The 21,418-nt window shown below is 44.9% G+C and overlaps 2 protein-coding genes across 3 annotated transcripts; one reads left to right on the top strand and one right to left on the bottom strand.

Moving 5' to 3' along the window:
* The first annotated feature begins 2,427 nt into the window (after positions 1-2,427).
* On the top strand, positions 2,428-10,868 carry c1galt1la (core 1 synthase, glycoprotein-N-acetylgalactosamine 3-beta-galactosyltransferase 1, like a). Of its 2 annotated transcripts, none has more exons than XM_030367877.1 (4): positions 2,428-2,749; positions 3,449-3,766; positions 7,402-8,066; positions 9,563-10,868. In XM_030367877.1, exons 2-4 carry the CDS (start codon positions 3,526-3,528, stop codon positions 9,884-9,886), a joined length of 1,230 nt encoding a protein of 409 aa, XP_030223737.1. In that variant the 5' UTR covers positions 2,428-2,749; positions 3,449-3,525; the 3' UTR covers positions 9,887-10,868. The 2 variants fall into 2 exon arrangements, with proteins under 2 accessions (XP_030223737.1, XP_030223745.1); XM_030367885.1 differs by having other exon boundaries at positions 2,504-2,562.
* On the bottom strand, positions 10,860-12,875 carry tac3a (tachykinin precursor 3a). Its single transcript, XM_030367895.1, has 7 exons — positions 12,569-12,875; positions 12,165-12,280; positions 11,974-12,067; positions 11,630-11,659; positions 11,493-11,546; positions 11,315-11,381; positions 10,860-11,139 (listed from the first exon to the last, which is right to left on the bottom strand). Exons 1-7 carry the CDS (start codon positions 12,858-12,860, stop codon positions 11,121-11,123), a joined length of 672 nt encoding a protein of 223 aa, XP_030223755.1. The 5' UTR covers positions 12,861-12,875; the 3' UTR covers positions 10,860-11,120.
* Between the last annotated feature and the right edge of the window lie 8,543 nt (positions 12,876-21,418).

Below are 21,418 nucleotides of genomic sequence, written 5' to 3'. Positions count from 1 at the left end.
GTTCAAAGCCTCCATCCATTGCTGAAGCTGCGGTGGCTAGCTGTGGCCTCAGGGTCTTAGGCTCCTCAAGGGGCGGTAACCCTCGGACACCGTGGTGGACACCGGTGGTCAGGGAAGCCGTCCGACTGAAGAAGGAGGCCTTCCGGGATATGATATCCTGGAGGACTCCTGACTCGTTTACAGGGTATGTGGGAGGGTGGAGGGGGTTCTTAAGACCCAATCGCCCACCGGTGGGCGATTTGGTTTGTTGACGATATATTTCCACTACGGAGCGACATAACCCGCTTCAACTTTCATCATTACAGACATTCTATACGTCGTTAGAAAGGGTAGAATCTCCACAATTTATTCATCCGGTTGTTTTTTTCTATAAATCATGAGCACAAAACCATAGAGTGACTCCCTACCTTTGAAGCAATCTGAGAACCGTAATATGTGTCCATTCCTCAATTATTTATATTCCAATTGTCCGTGAGAATCCACTGATCAAAAGCATCCAAATGGTTTTTCATAAAATTATTCCAGCTTGTGAATATCGTCGTGTAAAGTCCATTTGTTTACCATCTCCAAACTTTGTTCGTCAACTAACATACAGACGTTCGCAGCCGTATCGATATTTTCTCTAGCTCCAGTATGCAGTTGTTGGATATGCTTGTTTTCATCACTTTGCTGGCTACAAAATAAAAGTGTCCCCGTCTTTTTCTGTTCAGTTTTCACCCTGGTACAGCCCGTGAAGTAGATGGAGCGCTCCCAGTTCGAAGGGCCAATGGGCTTTGTTTACTTTGTTTCGCGGCTTTAGTATAGGGACAGCGTATTGGCTATTGATATATCAATCACTTGGGCTTCTACCCAATGAGTTTACCTTTCCAACGCTGCTAGGCGTGTCCAGGTGTGATACGTATGAGCCGAGATATAAAGCTGCGTCAACACGGCAGACAACTCACTTTGCGCATATTTTGCGCATATATTGTTCATATTTAGTTCTTGTCATATTTTCATGATATGGCCAATATCTCAATATGAATGTGTGAAAAAATTATGTTTTGAATCATGGAGAAAGGTTTTATAGTCACCAAAATGCTTCAGTAATGTTTCCAGTGTCACAGAAGTAGAGTAAATGCATTTGGCACAATTTGGCCATTTGGAGACATTTTGGAGAGGTTTGTGCCGCCAGTGACAACACACCATAAAAACTCCATTAACTCCCCAAGGTTTAGGCCTAGAACTCCAAAATTTCTTCCATGTGTAGTTGGCATGATGTAGAAGGTATTTGGCATATTGCCATATGCCTTACATATAAAGCACATCCTAGTTATTGTAGTTCAATTATGACCTATTATTTTCGAAGACAAAAAAAATTGCTTTAGAGCCATGTCTGAACTGATGTAATTTAGGTTGTGTGTATGATACATGCCAAATACATATCTACAGAAACTAGAGCTTGTCAGCTTTCAAATGAAGTATCATACATCCATCTAGGACTTAGGGTTACTGTGTTATAAGCTTTTCCATTTGGGTATGTGTATAGGCGAAAAAAACCAAAATACTGCCGGGGCAGAACAGGTTAAAAAAAAGTCTCAATCACTCTTCGTGCATGAAAACCAGCCGCGTAGTTATGAGGGAGGCCGTCCTCACACCGATCTTCCTCGTCGTCATCGTCCTCAATGTCCTCCGGTTCAACCAAAGCTACCCCAGGTCCGCAGCCTTAGCTGCAATGTTGTGCAACATAGCTGTCACACATATCACAGCGCATGACTTGGCCGGCGAAAACTGGAGCCCCCCGCTGGACTTGTGAAGGCATCTAAAGCGCAACTTCCACCTCCCGATCGTGCGCTCAGGATTAGGACTGCTATATATGTCGGCCTAGGCTTAATCAATTGTGTTTTAATATCTTTAGCATTCATATTATTGCAATCTATTCTTTCGTAGGCTACTCTGCAGTTGGCCTTAATGGGGAGATATTTTAACCCTCTTTAGCCCCATTTTCCACCGACATTCCTGCGTCTCCCCCTGCGTCATAGCCCGTTTCAGCACCATGTCAGTGGACAGGTACAATCCTAAGATCGTCTTGAGTGCAGCGAATGCGCGTTCACGTTAAGAGGAGTTTCGGGAAAGCTCCCTCTTTCGAACCATCTTACGAGCGATGATCCATCGATATCGGGAAACGGGGCGATATCCAATGATTCATGGATATCGGGTTGTTTTTTATTTGTAGGAACACCAAAGCAAAAAAATAAAACACAAAATTGTTGATCCACTGATTCGGTTACGCCTTACAAATTCCTCCCAACAACGTTCAGGATGAATGTTAACCGAACCAAATGGAAATACAACAACAAAGCATTCACTTAAACTCCTGCATCAGACGTGCACCGAACTGCAGCTGCAATATGAACGTAAAAAACAACGCAGAAACGACGCATGGATCAGTGACAGACCGTTACCCTACGTCACTATAGCCGACCAATAGGAGCCCTAGAGCTCGATGTCACACAGCGTGTGACGTCACCATGGAGCGGACTCAGCGGAGCGTCTTAATGTCATCGGGTTTATCCTCATAAGGTCTCTTTAAGGGTGTTATTTGCAATTTTTCTAGTCCTTCCAAATATTGTTAATGTGATGATGAATACATCCGAGTGAACAGTACAAATGACTGGATCTGAAAAGCCTATATGGTGATTGCCTTGACATCAAAGCAGCGATAAGGAGCCCTGTGGTTATCATAATGATGAATATTCCTCAAACCAAGGTACATTAACAATCAACGATAACGCTTCATACAACTGTATCGCTTAATTTGTATGAATAACCTGTGTCTCAAAACATAAAGCGGATTGTGTTGTTCATGTGATTACAAAGCGATTTGGTTCTAATAGGCTAAGAGTAATGTCATATATTTCTAATATCAAGCGGACATTATACGAACAAACAACAGTAATATTAGACAGAGTCTGAGAGCTTGTGGGCGTAATGTGAAGATTGCTGTACAAACAACAAGCACCAATCATGAAACCCTTTTGGACATTACCGTGTGCACCTGTTGGAAGCTTCATTCATTAACTCATGCACTGCTAAGCATATACGTATCGGCATCGATAATAGTAGTAAGAATGCTTCGTTTTAGACATACCTCAAAAATGTTGTCCTCCTGCATGTTACTGGTCGTGTATTGAAGGCTCAAATGTTTGTGGGACATAAACGCCTCTTTTAAGAGAGTTTTTCTGAATCAATGACCATTAGCCTTTGCTGATGTCTGAATGCCATTGGTGTACCTTTTCAATGTGTTAAAATAAAATAGGTTCTCGTGGAGTTTGACCAGCCATGTTTGTTTGACTAGCCCTAACATCCTTCAAGACCTATTTTTAAATCTACAATTTGCCTAGTTGAAAATGCTACTTTCCCATTGACAAGTCCGTTATGATACCTGCTTCTTTTCTTCTCTAAATAGGGGCGTTGCACCGACCCTGTGGGGACATGACCATCGACCTCTTGGCCTTGTGAGAGGCATCTCAAGGAGACTCCACCATGAAGGGCCTCGGTTCCCCAGGAGCTTTTTGCACGGGGATCCTGGTGGGGTGTTGCAGTATGTACCTCGTTCTGCGCCAGGTGTGGTTTGAGAGGAGCTACCCCGTGCTGTCGGAGGCGCAGGAAGCGGCTGCTTCAGCTTCAGAAGCAGGCGTAGGTGTGACGCCAGTTGATGATGATATGACACACTGGAAGAAGGATGGAGATGCTCTGATCAACTTGCTCCACCCTCACCACGCAGGTGACTCAAGCATTTTTCTCTCGATGCACAATGTGAACATCATGAGAATGTAAGGCCACATCTCTAACCAGAAGCTATGGGGTAGAGCTTCAGACACACATTCTATTCTTTGGGAATTACTTTCGTACAAAATACCTCAACAATTTTGAACCGACAGGGATTTTGCCCTTGTTCGACACTTACATTTAGGGCATTTAGCAGATGCTTTTATCGAAAGCGACTTACAAAGTACATTTGTCATAAGAAAGTGAAACAATATATCGCTGTCGGTACAATAAGGATGTTCATAGAACCAAGTGCAGAGCCTGAACAATCAGTAGGCTAAGCCATTCCCCGTATACAACAAAGATAGCTGGGATAAGATGCTACATAACTAAGTAACATAACTAAATACGTTGTACAATAAGTGCTTACTTTAAGTGCCAGAATGTACAACATCACAGCAAATAGGAGGGGGGGACAGGGTGGCTATGCAGAGTCCAGGTGAACTCTGAACTGAGTCTTGAGTCTTTTGCGGAAGCTGGTGAGGAAATCTGCAGTCCTTACATCGGCAGGGAGCTCGTTCCAGCACTGCGGTGCCAAAACAGAGAGTCTTTGTAATGACTTTGTCGCTGCTCCTCCTTGGCATTGTCAATCACATTATCTACATGACCTTGATACTTTATAAAATACATACTTTCTATGACAATCATAGTTATTTGAAATGACCAAGATCAATTTTTTCCCGACCCAAACAGAAGCTAGCCTGGTGTTTTTGTTATAAATGGGTGCAACAGCACCATTCAAGAAACTTATCACACTAGGGCGTAGTATCTGACCTTATTGGTCGCATGTAAAACTGTAAATGTCAGATACATGAGTTTGTGCACGTGTGGTTACTTGTGGCCATGTCTGGGCTGGCTTAATCCCATGATCGTAGGCCCTAGCAGTGGGATGGCAGCAAGCAGCTGGTATAGGGGTGGAGTGTACGCAAAACAAGGAACAATGTCTGAGTAATAAGCCCACAAAGGGCAGGGTGTATTGGATACCACTTAAACCATAAAAGGCAAACTAAACCGCCAGCATTTCCCCCTGCCAACCGCCGCCCACATAAACTAAGCTCTGTCCCTATATACAAGTTGACCTACACCATTCCTTATCATTATGGGTGATTTAAAGTATTTGAAACTCTCGATGATATATGCAAAGAAACCATTTCATGTCAACGAGGCAAATGAGGATGTATACTTGAACAGTCTTGCATTTATAAGCTCATTTATTCATGACAATCAGTCTAGTAGTGTTTCTGTTGTAGGTGACTGAGTGATCTGTGTGCTTTGTACAATGATATGGTTGTTGGATGTTGGAGCTCTGTATGAGGCCAGCAGGTCATATCATAATTATTCTAAAAGGGCAAATTCTAACGCCAAGCCAGGCTGGAGAAAGCATGCTGCTGCTCATCATGCAGAAGCCCAGGAGGCATTTCAAGCTTGGGTTCAGAAAGGCCGACCAAGACAGGGGCGTGTCCTGGATTATAAAAAGCCTACTCTTTTGATTTAAATATGCAGTTTGTTACGAGAGCAGGCTCTATGGCTGAAAAGCTGCTAAACGAGTGTCATTGAATTTTGGAAGGAGGTGAGAACTCTAAACAGGAGCAATACATTGATACCTACTACAATAGGGAGAGTATCTGGAGCTGATAAAATCACTGAATTGTCGGAGCAGAATTACTCCTTATTTATTTGTGTAAAAAGCGACCCATATAAAGTGGGTAATATTGCCAACAGTGATGCAGTAGGAATCACAACCAATGAGGTATTTGAAGCTATTGCACAATAATTTGTAAATAAAGCAAGTGGCTCAGATCAGATCATTGCAGAGCACCTTAAGTTTGCAAGCCAGAAAGTGGCAACTCTACTTGCTGTCATAATCTCCCCTCTCAGTCATCTCATTCACCCCTCTCAGTCACCTCATCACCTTAGCTCCCACTGTTTTTCCACCTGCCCCTCCTTCTCTTCACCAAACTGCCTGCCACTCTCAGAATTGCCTGCTCTGTCTCTGTCCCGGTGATCGGTCCTGCCTTCCGCCCCCGACAACGGATCCTACCTGCGCCCTGCCTGTCTTCTGTCTGCTCCTATCAGTAAATAAAATACATTACCAACTATCGGCCTGCCTACGTGTGCTGCATTTTGGTCCTCTTCCGATCCATTGCAGTACAATCTGGCCAGACATGGACCCAGCACACACCCCTGAGCCGCTGGCACGACTTGGCCTAGTCGAGGCTCAGCTCCAACACCATGAGGCGACCCTAGCCTCCATCGCAGCTGATGTTCGGCAAGCAGCGGCGTACCAAGAGCAAGGGTTCGCCACGTTAGCCACCCAGGTCCAGCAGCTTACCACTGCCCTCGCTCAGACCATCGCTCTGCCTGCCTACCCGGATCCACCTCCGCCGGCACCGACGCAGCATGGTCCTGTCTCGTAGCCTCGGGTCGGGGATCCCGAGTGCTACGCCGGTGATGCGGAGGGCTGTAATCTGTTCCTCACGAACTGTTCAACCCTATTCGCTTTCCAGTCCAACAGCTTTGACTCCGAGGAAGCCAGGGTCACCATAAATCCTCTGACGGGTCCCACTCGGCTGTGGGGAACAGCCGAGTGGGAATGACGCATGCCACCCTGCTCCTCCTTCCAAACCTTCGCCGCCGAGCTTCGCAAGGTGTTTGGGGTGGCATTGCGGGGTCCCGACGCCTCAGATGCCTCCTCGGGCCCCGCCAGGGGTCCCGCTCCGTGGTCGACTACGCCATCGACTTCCGCATCCAATTTCGGCTGAGCGAGTGGAACCAGGCGGCCCAGGTCGACGCTTTCCTTCTGGGACTAGCTGATTACGTCAGGGACGAGTTGGTTTCTCTCGACTGGCCCTCCTCGCTCGAGGACATCATCGTGCTGTATATGTGTGTTGTCTTTTTTTTGTATTGTATGTTTTTTAAAATGGACCTTGAGTCTAATAATAAAAGGTGATGAGGCAAGGCAAGGCAAGACATCTTTATTTATATAGCCCTTTTCATACATGAGGCATACTCAAACTGCTCCACATAGAAACATCGTCATACAATAAAATGAAATAATAAATGCAAGCGGTAATATTGCTTTTTCGACTTTGACCTTTGCTTGAGACTGTTACATGACGGATGTATTTATCTATATAGAAAAACCTTTGTTCGAACCAGGGGGAATATTCGCGCCCATCGAGAAAGGCCCTAAATAAATAATAATAAATAATAAAACAGCTCGTTTGCACTAAACTTTACTTCCGTAACAGTCTGATGTCAGACTGGGCAGTGGGCGGTGCTGAAGAGCAGAAGTCGCGTCGCCGGCTACCCGCAATGTGGGCGTGCTGACCAATCACAGCAGACTGGGCTACTCGGGAGGGGGGCCTTAAAATGACTTAAAATTTGGAAAGACGCTGAAATTGGTTTTGCTGAAATTAACAGTGAGAATATTAAGGGGTATTTCTAACATACAGGCATGTAACCCTATTCTAGTAGTACCCCCAAATGCAACTATTAACCATAAAAGAAGCATGATATGGGATCTATAATTTGTTGTTGACTTCCACACTGACAGTATTCTTTACCCTGGTTATGGCTGTGTTCAACCAGGCGAGGACCACCTTGTAGCTGATATGCTCTTCCAGAAGGTGCGCGTCCTCTGCTGGGTGATGACAGGACCTTACAACCTGCGCTCCAGGACGCGCCACGTGAAGGAGACCTGGGCGCGCCACTGCAACGCCGTGGTGTTCATGAGCTCCGCAGCCGACCCCCGCTTCCCCACGGTTGGCCTGGGTACCAAGGAGGGCCGTGACCAGCTGTACCGGAAGACCATCCGCGCCTTCCACTACGTCCATGAGCACCACTCCCATCAGGCCGACTGGTTCCTCAAGGCGGACGACGACACGTTTGTGGTGGTGGACAATCTGCGCTGGGTCCTGGCCAATCACACGCCGGAGGAGCCCGTCTACTTCGGCAAGCGCTTCAGGCCCTACGCCAAGCAGGGCTACATGAGCGGCGGGGCGGGGTACGTGCTGAGCAAAGAGGCCCTCAGGAGGTTTGTAGAGGGCTTCCGGACCAGCGTGTGCACACACACCACCCCGGTGGAGGATCTGGCCCTGGGCCAGTGTCTGGAGAAGATGGGCGTGTTGGCCGGAGACTCCAGGGACACGCTGCATCGGGAGACCTTCCACCCGTTTGTTCCTGAGCACCACCTGACGGGCAAGTTCTCCAAGAGCTTCTGGTACTGGAACTACTGCTACTACCCCATCGTGGAGGTACGCTGCAACAGGCTTTCTGATTATGTTTTTGTGCGTCTCAATTGGCTAATCGCATAAAATGCATTAATTAATTAAATTTCACCCTGCTTGCTTTGTCTTCCAGGTATTTTGATGAATTATTAGGTGATTCACTAACTAGTTGAGTGTTTGTTTGATCTATTTACTCATGGAGTTACTAGTTTATTGAGAATTTAATCGAAAATATAATCTGATATGGCCCATTACTGTTGGGCCAACAGACAGAAGGGCTTCTAGAGGTGGATAACTATCTCAGAAAGGCCCTCTGCCTTCCTGAGCCATTTATTTCAGTTACTACTATGACCTATGTCATAGTATTAACTGACCAATGCACATACTTGCGTTACCCGTCGTGTGGAGGCGCTTTAGAGAGGACAATAACTAAAACAGACCAGACATTTAATAGTGTCTCGGTAGAGTGCAATGCTTCTAAACTTTTAATCAAACGTGCAAACAAAGTTCAACTTCAAAGTAAAGTTCATTCATCTCATTCAGCTCATTTGCTTAGAACGTTAATAATTTTTTTTTGCTGATTTATGATTAGTTGAAAGGAGTAGATGCGGCTGGCCACCCTTCCTATGTTTAACATGGTATGGATGATTTACCTCGCAACAGTGAAACTGAATTATGATTGGTTATTTTTTATTCTCAAAGGCGGAAAAAGTGAGTTTTGGCCTTCTTTGTCTCCCTTCAGTGGCCAGCCCCGGATGTAACATACTCAGAGTAACGTCGGTCAGCCTGTAGGCCTCCTGCCTACAATATTTTTCTGTAATTATTCAGTAGTAAACACGAATTGCACCTAAATAATTTTCAATTTCTTTTTTTTTTAATAACAATTTCATCATTTTTTGGGGGGAAAATCACGAGGAGGCGTTGCCTCCGTTGCCTCCTCTAAGGAACCGCCCCTGGTTTTCAAGCATAATCAAAAATATATGTACTGCTGTACTAGTTTGCCTTTATGTTAATGTAGAATGCCAATTTTGCAATCAGAGACACATCACAGGGGGAAATCAATCATTTTAATAATGAATGTGTTATTATCTGTTACCTTTTGTACAGCCCCAGCATGGCCTTCAGATAGAATGAGTGAATGGAGATATCAATTAGATTGACGACTAAGTGGTAAATTGCCGTTGTGGCAATTTCTTTACAACAAAAGAAAATGTTGGCAATTTGTAAGTGTTTATGCAGCTAATTAGCTGTGATTTGCACCTGAATGAGACAGGACTATTATGGATCTTGTAAGCGAGTGACCATCCGTGTGTTATGGCAGTAAGTGTGGTGTAAACAAACCACTTTCGGAGACTAAATAGATAATAAATCTCAAAGACAATTTTATTTTAGGTTCATCTACCAAAGTGTGTGTGTGTGTGTGTGTGTGTGTGTGTGTGTGTGTGTGTGTGTGTGTGTGTGTGTGTGTGTGTGTGTGTGTGTGTGTGTGTGTGTGTGTGTGTGTGTGTGTGTGTGTGTCACAGGGGCCGCGGTGCTGCTCGGACCTGGCTATATCGTTCCACTATGTGGATGCAGAGCTGATGTACACCCTGGAGTTCTACACCTACCACCTGCGAGCCTACGGCTACAGACCCCGCTACCAGCCCCCTGGGCCCCGGGGCCTGGTCCGTGGAGCACCTCCCCCAACAGGGACCCCCCCACTCAGACTGAATGGCACGGAGAAGGATCAGGGAAAGAAGAACAACAGCAGGTCAATGAGCCACACGACTTCAGACTTCACCGGCAACGGGAGTCCTGGTAAAACAGAGGCAATCTCAGACCGAGTGGGGACGGTTCAGAATCACTGAGTTAGCGCTGCTGGTGCACAATACACAAGCCGAAAGACGCACTTCAGAATCACTTCTCCCCTGGCGACACAGCGCGGATGAAGACACACCAGGAACTTTGATCGACTGCAAATGGACATTGAAGAACTTTTGACCGAAATTGATTTAGCTAAATGCAATTGTGATATTCCATGCAATGAGGTGTGAATCAACAGTTTGTGGTCTATAGTGAACAAGACTATCAGTCAACAAAACTTTATCTTCTTTTGTTTCCCAACAGCCGCTGACAGTTCTCATGAAGACAGGGTTCGACGGTGATGTACTGGATATATCAGGATAGAGACATTCCTGTGTGTGTGTGTGTGTGTGTGTGTGTGTGTGTGTGTGTGTGTGTGTGTGTGTGTGTGTGTGTGTGTGTGTGTGTGTGTGTGTGTGTGTGTGTGTGTGTGTGTGTGTGTCAACTCTAACTATCCTAAACAAAAAATACGTTAACTCCTCTCTTGATGGACATCAATTTTAACGATCATGTAAACATTTATCTTGATGCCTTTTGGATATCCTATGGATATACAGTTTTTATAATTGTCAGAAACCTTTTACCCACACCCAATTTATTTGTGTTGTGTTTGATGCTTAAGTACACAAGGTTTTAGATAGAATTATTACCAGGTCATAACACCTTATCTGTTGAAAACATTGCGAACAATTTCACAGGAAGGATTTAGCTTGTGTTCCATAATGTGAGCCTCTGATGAAGAAAGCAAGCTCATAGAAGAAAATGTGACGCGTTAATAACCACAACGACTTCCATCTGACCCGAGCTAACAACCTTTGTTGTAATAATGTTTTGGCGTATATACAAATAATATATCATGAATTGCTCTTAAGTCCTTCCAAGATATTTTTGTAGATAAATGCTTTGTCAGCAATTTCAGTAGTGTTAGTAAAGTGAGTCAACACGATTGCATTATCAATAATCAAACAAAATATCATATTCCATTATTTACAAAATGGTTTATTTTAATTGCATGGAATAAGATAAATAAATTAATTCGATTCATGTTTCAATTCTAAACAACGCTTGTTGTTCAGATCATTCATATAGGCTACAAACATGTAACACAACAGCAGCCATAAACAATCCGGAGGGTTGTATTGTAAAATATCCCGTGCCATGTTCAGAGACATTTGCATTTCGTATGCTCGGTAATGAGGTGTCATCTTAGCCAGATGAGATGTACTCTGAAAGGCAGGATCAAAATCCACGCCGAAACCTGGAAACAATGACCACCAATTAAACATATTTTGATTATAATTTAGGCCTTTGGAACAGATGATACAATTCTAGTTCAAGACGAGCAGACATCTCTGTAACGTTAGCCTAGAGGAAGTAAGAAATTTAATAATACGGCATTCATTCTTTAATGACAACACATAGCCTATGCCTACCGGAGTCTACACTTATTCAGGAAGACTCCCCTTCTCTCCGGGTCCGTTTTCCTCCATGGACCATCATCTGCGGGAGCGATAAACACACCTTCACATTGAAGAACAGTTTGAACAGGACACAGAGGTCATGCTTTATCTGTAACACCTGACCAGTAAAACCATTATTAATTAAGATCACCTGTCTCTGAGTTTCTCCGTCCCATAAGACCAACGAAGATGTCGTGCATCTCCCCTGTCAGAAATATTTGCAATATCATATCAATTCAGTGGCTTCGACCAGAAAAACGAATGTATTGCAAAAAATGTAAACCTTACTTTTATTTGCCGACGGTAATTCATTTGCCGCTGTAATGATCCAAAAGAAAGAATCCGTTGATGTAGTTAAATAATCGATATATGTGTACACAATTATATACTATATCTATGTTTAAATGGTTTTGATGATATATATATATATATATATATATATATATATATATATATATATATATATATATATATATATATATACACACGCACATATTTAACCGGACTACGTTGATTGGTAAGGCAATAAAAAACACTGAACTACATCTCAGTAGGCTTTTGTCATTATATTAATTTAAATGAATCCTTTTTTTTTTTATCCTAATATGTGTAGGCAAAAGCTCCAGACTCACCCTCTGTGTTTCTCCTGCCCATCAGTCCCACAAAACTGTCATAATCCAAATCACTGGACCTCCTCACAATGTTCCGCCTGTTCACTAAACTGGGCTGTTGAAATGACGACAAGAAAACGAGATACATTTTCACATTTTGTTGATGACACATTGACAAGCTACAGTTGTAATCTGCAAGTCTTGACACCTACGTCTGAGAGGGGTCTACGCGATCCAGGCTCCTCACATCTGGATTGGGTGGATCGGAGTTTCATAACAAGAAACAGAGTGACCAGCACCAAACTTATTCGCATCTTCTTTGCTCTGCCTGTACAGAAACATTAGCTTAATTTACCTTATTTAAAGTAAAACACTTTTCAAGATTAATTCAAGCCACTGTTTCCTATCAGTATCTAATGCGCTGAACCTGTGGCATTTTGCGCGCATTGCGCTCCATGCGTAATAACGCATGGCACGTTCAAACGATTTCGTTAAAATATGAAAAACATCTCATTCGGTATTTATTTTAATTGTATATTTATCCAGATGAGCATAACAGTACGTCTACCCTAAGTTCAAAATCCAACTCCGGCTCTACAAACCAATCAATGCCTACCTGCGTTCTGTTGAGCTGACAACTGGGTGGCAAAGGGTCCAGGCGTGGAGTTGTGAGCAGTAGATCCTGCAGTGAGATCAGGAGAGGACTGAGGGAGAGGTCCACCCTTTGGTTTATAAAATGATAGCCGGCTACCTGCGTAACGCCAATCAGCGATGCGTAGGTGGGGGGTAATGGTTCTCACCACGCGCTGGCTCCATGCGCATTTGTTCCACTCTCTCGGAAGATCGTGCTGCGTGAAGCGCCTGCGTTCTGTTGCCGAAAACAATAGATAATACAATATCCTGCGCATGAGTCAGTTTAGTTTATGGCCATACTGGATAGCCTATCCATGCTATTATTACATAAAAAAGTATACCAACTAACAGCACTTTAAGACCAATAGATAAACGTTGCCATGTATGGATTATATTTATTTCCCATTGCGTATGAGTGATGTTTATGTCTCTTCTCTTGGCCTTCTTGAAATATCCTCCCGGCTCCGCAGCAGTGCATTTCCCTTTTAAAGCCAATTTAAAAATCATTCAATTAACATGACCGATTAACATAGTACTATCAAGCCGTCATAGGAAGACATTAAACAGTAGGATAAGATGTCACGTCAACACGCGAGAGTCTTTAAATGCTCCACTAAAGGATGTTGAGAATCTCGCTAAAACTGGGGGGAAATGTTTAGAGAGTTTATAAAAAAAACATGCATTGCAGAACCAATCCAAAGTATTTGTGGGTGGCCCCCATATAAACACTGTTGTACCGAAACGTGTATGTAATGTAATGTAAAATGTTACTCCGGATGTGCATTTTCAATATTAAAAAAAAGCGCACCCTAAATAGTGTAGCGTCCTGGGGAATGGTCGCAACCGAAAGGGGAGGTTCAGCTTTTTCCTGCGAGAAGGTTTGGATAGGTGGGAGAAGAAGGGGAAATAAGATTCCCAAACTCTCTTTTGAGTCATTCTGCATTTCACCTTGTCGCTTGCTAAATTGGTGTAAGAAGCGTGATGCAGAGAATACAATCAGGGGAGATGGAGGAATTTCTGGAGCGCCTACAAGTCTCGAACCGCGGGGCAAGGAAGGCCACGGGGAAAGAAAATTACCAGACCAAACAGAGTGTCAGAGTGCCTTCCCGCTAACACGACCAGCAGATGGGGCCTGACGGAGTACTTTTAAATTGCCCCGATTTGGTGGAGAGGAGCCCATTGAGACCTACCTCATTCAGGTTTGGCTAGTTGCTCAAATTAATGCTATCACCCAGGTCCAAGCTTTGGACCTGGGCACAGGGGCAGTGACACTCACCCACTCACTCACACCAGCAGTGAGGCACAATAGATTCCCACATCCCCACCAGCAGCCCGGGGGTCCTCCACTCCCCCACCAGCAGCCCGGGGGTCCTCCACTTCCCCACCAGCAGCCCGGGGGTCCTCCACATCCCCACCAGCAGCCCGGGGGTCCTCCACATCCCCACCAGCAGCCCGGGGGTCCTCCACTTCCCCACCAGCAGCCCGGGGGTCCTCCACATCCCCACCAGCAGCCCGGGGGTCCTCCACATCCCCACCAGCAGCCCCGGGGTCCTCCACATCCCCACCAGCAGCCCGGGGGTCCTCCACATCCCCACCAGCAGCCCGGGGGTCCTCCACATCCCCACCAGCAGCCCGGGGGTCCTCCACTTCCCCACCAGCAGCCCGGGGGTCCTCCACTTCCCCACTAGCAGCCCGGGGCTCCGCCATGTCGACAACACGGGGGTCCTCCACACATCCTCCAGCAGCCCGGGTCCTCCAGGTCAATGCCTGCAGGCCGGGGGACCTCCACATCGCCATCAGAAGTTGAGGGATCCTCCACGTCACCACCGTCAGCTGAGACCCGGCATGCCGTTGATGACCTCCAGACCCTCCCAGGAGCTGGGAGGGTCTGGAGGCTGACCAGAGGTGCCAGCTGCAAGAACTGATGGAGGCGTTCCCTGACATCTTTGCTACCAAGGATGAGGACTGCACACGCACCAACTTGGTGTAACACGACATCGACATCGGCAATGCTCGGCCCATCCGCCTCCGCGACCGTCGTCTGCATCTCGCTGAGCAGAAGATCCGGGAGATGGCGGTGGCGGGCCTCATCGAACCATCCAGTAGTCAGTGGGCAGCCATAGCTAGTCTGGAAAAAAGGACGGAACATGGCTTTCTGCGTAGACTATCGTAGCCTCAACAATGTCACCCTCAAAGACTCCTAGCCGCTGCCCTGCATCGAAAATGCCCTTGATCACATGACGGGGTCCAATTGGTTCAGCCTCCTTGTCCTCCGCAGTGGCTACTGGCAGGTGGAGCTGACACAGAGGCCCGTCCCAAAACTGCCTTCTCCATCGGCCAGAGGGTTTGGCAGTTCAAGGTCATGTCTTTCGGCCTGTGTAACGTCAAGGCTACCTTTGAACGCTTCATGGAAAGAGTCCTCGAATCCCTCGAGGCAGCTGTGTTGTCTACCTCAACGACTTACTTGTAGACGCTGTCGAGTTCGAGGACACCCTAGGTAATCTGAGGGACATCTTTTGCACTTCTGCCAGGCCGGCCTATGCCTCCGACCCAGTAATGGTCACCTATTCCGGCGGGAGATCGCCTTCCTGGGCCGCGTAGTCAGTGGTGAGGGGTTGGCCACGGACCCTTCAAAGTCGCTGCGGTAAGAGACTGGCCCGGCCCCCAGAACATTGCTGAACTGAGAAGCTTCCTGGGCCTGGCCAGGAAGTTTGTCAAGGTCTTTGCCACCATCGCCGGCCTCAGCATCGACTTACCAAGAAAGGTGCCAGGTGTGTCAGTGGGAAGACTGTGCAACTGCCTTTGTAAAGCCCGGGCAGCGCCCATCGAGGCCCCCAAGCTGGCCTATCCAGACCCCAAAACGACCATTTGGGGGTCCACCAAGACGCCATCAAGAGGCCAGCAATGTAGGTCTTGATGCGGTACTGTCTCAGGAGGGGGAGCACGGTGAGCACGTTGTCTCCTACTACAGCTGCTCTCTCAGCCGTCCAGAGAGTAAATACTACCTCTATGGGGGAAAGTTTCTCCTGCACACTGACCACGCTTCCCTCTCCTGGCTCCTGAACTTTACGGAGCCGGAGGGCCAGCTAGCCCGATGGATTGAGGCCATCGGGGGGCAGGGCCTAAAGGCATCTCTGGCCCGGGGTAGCCTGGCTTGGGATACCTCCAACATTTCCGGGAAAGGGCCTATGACACTCGCTGCAGAGGAAAGAACTTTGCAACCAGGCCCAGATGTGGGTAAATTTTCCGTAGAGGAAGAAGGGCATCTCCCCCAAGCTGTCGAGCCAATGGGCGGGCCCTTTAAAGTTATAAGATGTAGCGTACAGAGTGCAGCTGGTAAAGCAGAACTGGGTGGGGGCTCCCCACTTCGTCCAGCTCGCCCCTTACCGGCCCCTGGTGGTAGGTATCGGGAGCTCAGGACCAGCCCCGAGCGGCCAACCCTGCGATTGTCGCCGTGGGGGAGCTCCCAAGGCGTCTCCAACGGCAGCGCCTGCTTCCTCTACACCTCACAGATTTTGTGATTGACTTGTGGGTTGCTGAAGACAGCTAAGCTCTTGGGTGGGGTCAGTCTAGCGTCCCGGTGAAATTAGGGGTGGGAATCTCTTGGCACCTCACGATTCGATTCGATTCCGATTATGAGGTCAACGATTCGATTCTGAAGCGATTATCGATGCAACAAATTTTTTTATGTACATTTCCATGCGTGATTTTCAAAGATATATATACATCTGGGTTTGCTACTCAGAGTTTGCTAATCACTTCCTACTTTTGTGATGATCATTAAAGACATCAACAGATGAATTAACTTATCTAATATTTCATAAGGGAGAAAGCTTTTGTCACAAATATGACTTTCTATGAACAATGCAATAATCAATGCAGCTTGCATTATAACACAATATGAATATGAAAAATAGTTTTCAGTTTTATTTTCTTTCTAATCTTTCTTTTCTATGTCATTAAAGGAAAAGCTGCACCTCTAGTTTGTCATACCACAGAGGAGTTAAGGCGATATCGGCAGCCATCTCGCTAAGATCACAAGACGTTCAGTATGCGGCGAGATCTCTGTTCGACTGGTATTGCAACAACAATTGACTCCTAATGAATGTGCCTCGATATAATCAAGTTTTGTATGTGTACGTCCATGAATACAGACCACCGCTGAACTACACACTTTTTCAAACTAGAATTCACTTGGCTTTTGGATTGCCGGTGCCATTAAAGTAGTTAACTATTATGAAGAAGCATTAACGGCACCAACAATCCAAAACCCAAGTGGAATCTAAATGGAAAGAATTTGTAGTCTGGATTTCCTTCCCTTTTGGGTCACTTAAAAGACTTGGAATTATCGATGGAGAAAAACATTGACATTATCCCTTAACATCGGCGTCAACCCAAACTTCATGGCTGACATCCAACCTTCATGTTTCGTGGGTTGCATGACGATTTATTGTAAATGTTTTTTGCTACAATAATAATAATAATAATAATAATAAATGAAATTTATATAGCGCTTAATATGGTACTCTAAGACGCTTTACATATTGGCCTATCAAAACTATGTAAGACAGACTAGGAATAAAAGAAAAACAGAGGTTAAACATGAAGAATAAGGTGGGAGTTAGGTGGGGAAGGCTAGTGTGAAAAGGTATGTTTTGAGGGCAGATTTGAAAGAAGAGAGGGTTGGAGAGACTTTGATGTGGGAGGGGAGTGAATTCCAAAGGGTGGGGGCAGCAACTGAGAAGGCCCGATCACCCCAAGTCCGTCGCTCAGTCCGTGGAACTTGTAGCAGGTTGGCAGAATTGGACCTGAGGAATCGGGAGGGGACGTGGTGATGGAGGAGGTCGGCAAGGTAGGGGGGGGCTAGGCTGTTGAGGGCCTTGTAGGTGATGAGTAAGATTTTGTAGTTGATTCTGTGTTTAATTGGAAGCCAATGGAGTTCACGGAGGACAGGTGTGATGTGTTCTCTGGAGCGGGTACCAGTGAGGAGGCGTGCAGCTGAGTTCTGGACATATTGAAGTTTTTTGAGGACTTTGTTGGTGGTGCCGTAGAGAAGACCATTGCAGTAGTCAAGCCTGGATGAAATGAAAGCGTGGATGAGTGTCGCAGCAGCGGTAGTTGACAGGTTGGGGCGGAGGCGGGCGATGTTTCGGAGGTGGAAAAAGGCAGTTTTGGTAATATGGTTAGCATGGGGGAGGAAGGAGAGAGTGGGGTCCAGGATAACTCCAAGGTTACGGATTTTGGTGGAGGGGGTGATGGTGGAGCCGTCAATGTTAAGGGTGAAGTTCAGAGTGGAGTGAGTGAGGGTGTCAGGACCAATGATGAGGATTTCGGATTTGTTGTACAATGACTACAACTACAGCTACACTTGGGGAAATGTATGACGGATGGGGATGTAAGATGGTGTTAATTAGACCAAATAAAAGATTGTTGCTTGGCATGACAATTGTTCTGTTAAATACATGGTTGCTCCTATCAGAAAGGTATGTGCATTCTGATGACAACATGCAAATGAAGTAAGGCAGGAACATCACAATAATATGAGACCAAGATGAAGACAGATAGTATGCCTATCCTATTTAACCATTTCGGATAGCCAAATTATTTGCAAATAGTCTTTCTTTGGATGTCCAAATAATCTCGACAGACAAATATTCAAACCAGAGATTGCAGAATAACTGAGGTGTGTCCACTGGTAATTTAAAAGGTCTGAAATTGTAAGATGGTCTTCTCTCCTAAATTGCTCTGACAGGTGTCAATGCTGGTCGTCTATCTTGCAACTTGTTCTGGAAATAGATCTGTTTGATCTGTTGATGAAGACAGCTCTGAGCAACAACGAGGATTTGCCAAAAAACAAACTACAGCTTTAATACATCATCTAGGATATGACATCTTTATCATGAATCACAATATTCAGTCCTATCCAAGTACCCATAGATCTTGTTTAATTTGAGTGGTAATCTAAGTCTCTTAATGGACGTCCATAAAGAGATCAGTTTATGATTGAACACCCACTGGGATGCAGAAATGCATTTTCTTTTTACAATGCAGACAGCATGATTGTTAATAATATAAAGTATGATTTTACAATAAGAGCGTGTAGATACATAATATAATCAATATTTTCACAACGAGTTCAAGTATATTACAGCCATCTGAAGTTGGAGAGTACTGCAGTGGAACACCATGGATTCCACTGACTCTCGACCCCTAAGGGACTGAAAGAGGAGCGAGCGGGATGACTACAACCGTCGTACTATTCACCTATTGCTGTATCTAAACAGCTCATTTCAAAAGGTTAAAGCCGGAAATGTTTTAGTGATGAACTGTTATTATCATATTTGTCCATTGCAGGGCGGAGCGGGGGGCTGGGTGGGGGGGGAGAGATCTAACAGGAACGAGGAAGTCATTAATTCCATTTTACATTATTGATGACTGTTGATTATCAAAGCAAGACCTCGCTCTGCGAATTCAAGAGCATCAGGGCCGTTTATTGAAGGCTGAGGTCTCAGAATATCAGGGCTGTTTACTGAGGTCTCTTAAACATCAGGGGCTACTGATACAAACCAATATGGGGGCAAGGGGAGCTGGTTTTGTTGCTCCAAAAGGCACATAGATGACACAAGAGATTTGAATGCACCCACAGATTGCATCACACACCCTCACTGCAGGCGTTAAAGGACAAACCCTGCCGGATTGTGGACAGACATGGGCTTTGCATTCAGCTGATAACCACACAGGCTATGTCTTATCTTATAGGGGAATTTCATGTTCATTCCTGTTTCACAATGTATTACAGTGAATTGTCTTGTTTCAATGGTATCCAAATGTATAAGAAGGAAACATACATTTCAGAAATCAGTGAAGTCCTAACACAAGTGCCTTGTGGCAGACCTCAATTGATGTGCAAATCTCAAGGAATATTGGCATCAATAGCAGCTTTCATATAAAGCCATGGTTCTAGTTAGGGAGACTGCAGACTTCTGTTAAATGCTTCAGATGTCTAAAAAGCATAATTAACTTCTACTTATAACTAGAATACTGTTAACCAATGCACTAATTATTAGTTATAATGTTTAAATACTGTTCACTATGACACAATACAAGCAGATGGAGATTACCTGTATTTCAACAATGTTGCAAAAAATAAACTCATGTTCCTATGAAACAGAGGAAGTCTAGGGTGGGTGTGTGAGATATTTATTTGTTCATTGACCCTCTGTGCCATTTGACAAACATTGATGTACTGCATGGAGAAGTACAGTCCGACGCCAATCCCTCGATCTGTACTCTAATGGAGCTCTCAATCATGCATGTTCTAAATGAAAGGCATCACCTGGCTGAAGATTAAGTCGGTCTAAACCTTGAGTTCAGAAGGTATACATGGAAAAAGTCTCCTTTTTCAAGTTTTCCTTTTTCAGTACACTTTCAGTAAATAATCATGTTTCACTTAGTAATTTTGTGGAACATATATGATTACAAGATTACAAGTTCAATGTAATTGCATGAACAATGTAACAACATCTCTACTACAAGGAACACGGTAATAATGTGGAGTCAAACAAGGCTTCCTTTTACAGAACAGCTTCAGCTTACCTTTTGAGTCAATTGTAAAAACATCTGCAAGAACGTATCCAGTGTTTAAGGAGATGTACCAGGACAGTAGAGGAAAATCCCCTTCAGAGGTTGTTACCTGGTAAGTATTGAATATAATAAACCAATTATAAATGGCAATGAACCATAACTATTTAAGAAAAAATATTTTATTTCTAGATATTATAGAATTGAACTGGGGCTGCTACCAACATAAACCTTGGATAGGTACAATATTAACTTGAATTGATGGGTAATGGAGGAGACGTTTCAGAGTATTTGTTGCCTAGTGTTTGAGGAAGTAAGCAATTCTAATTAAATCAATTATATATAGGCCAGATGAGATATTACCAACCTAAAACCCACATCACTGTAGCTAGTTAAGGGGATGGGTAAATGTGGTGGTTCTTCTTTTCTTATTTCACATTGAAGACTGTCAAAGGAAGGGTTACCAATGACTGGACTCAATTCAGATGAGAAGGTACGTCTGAGCTCGTAGGCCACGGGGTAAAGAGAGGTAAGCTATATAGAATATAGCTAGATGTGCATAGAGGTGGGGCTATGAGAGGTCAGATATCATATAGAATATAGTGTATGGACACATAGGTTGGACAGGAACCGTGTGACAGCGTCACTCCAGAGGGATGTGAAATGTGATGAAGATGTGTGAACACGGATGAGTACAACACGCTTCTTAACAAGCTACGTCGCCCTCCATTAGCTTTCAAAATACATTCAACAGAAGAATTAATCAATCATTTAAATAATAATTATCAGCTATGGCAATATTATTGGTAACGTGTTATAATTTCATGCTTAGGGCCGTGCAATAGGTGCCATCTCATTGTTCATGAATGGTTTGTCTGTATCAGAGGGGCCTAGAGTCATAAAAATATATGTGGTCAATTTGCGGGAAACATTCCTGATGCAGATTGTATTCCTGGTGTTTTACAACTCCAAGAGAGATCCAGAATGTTTTGGAGTGCTCTCTGTGCTGTTGTTTTTTTTTTACCACAAACCAATTCACTGAAAATAACCCATTCTGCTGCCTTCTTCATACTCTGTATTTTATGGCAGGGAGAGTTTGTTCCTGGTAGCAACCGCTTTGGCTGTTTATCGCTCATCATCCAAGGGAGAAGGCTGTGTGCCCCTGATGGAGAACTGACATCAGAATCTTGTTTCCCACAGCAGCAATCAGTTCCCCCAGTTGCCCTATCTGGTGCAGTGATGTAGTGCATAC

The sequence above is a fragment of the Gadus morhua genome, chromosome 1, assembly GCF_902167405.1.
Source record: "Gadus morhua chromosome 1, gadMor3.0, whole genome shotgun sequence".
Classification (NCBI taxonomy): Eukaryota; Metazoa; Chordata; class Actinopteri; order Gadiformes; family Gadidae; genus Gadus; species Gadus morhua.
The sequence above is the reverse complement of the archived record's forward strand: the minus strand, read 5'-3'. Positions and strand labels throughout refer to the sequence as shown.

What these genes read in the sequence shown, in the direction of transcription:
- c1galt1la (XM_030367877.1), top strand. Translation starts at nt 3,526, where the DNA reads ATGAAGGGCCTCGGTTCCCCAGGAGCTTTTTGCACGGGGATCCTGGTG. An exon ending in GCTCCACCCTCACCACGCAG is followed by an intron (nt 3,767 to 7,401) that starts GTGACTCAAGCA and finishes GTGTTCAACCAG; the next exon opens with GCGAGGACCACCTTGTAGCT. An exon ending in GCTACTACCCCATCGTGGAG is followed by an intron (nt 8,067 to 9,562) that starts GTACGCTGCAAC and finishes TGTGTGTCACAG; the next exon opens with GGGCCGCGGTGCTGCTCGGA.
- tac3a (XM_030367895.1), bottom strand. Translation starts at nt 12,860, where the DNA reads ATGCGCAGGATATTGTATTATCTATTGTTTTCGGCAACAGAACGCAGG. An exon ending in CGCGTAGACCCCTCTCAGAC is followed by an intron (nt 12,068 to 12,164) that starts GTAGGTGTCAAG and finishes TCATTTCAACAG; the next exon opens with CCCAGTTTAGTGAACAGGCG. An exon ending in ACGGAGAAACTCAGAGACAG is followed by an intron (nt 11,382 to 11,492) that starts GTGATCTTAATT and finishes TCGCTCCCGCAG; the next exon opens with ATGATGGTCCATGGAGGAAA.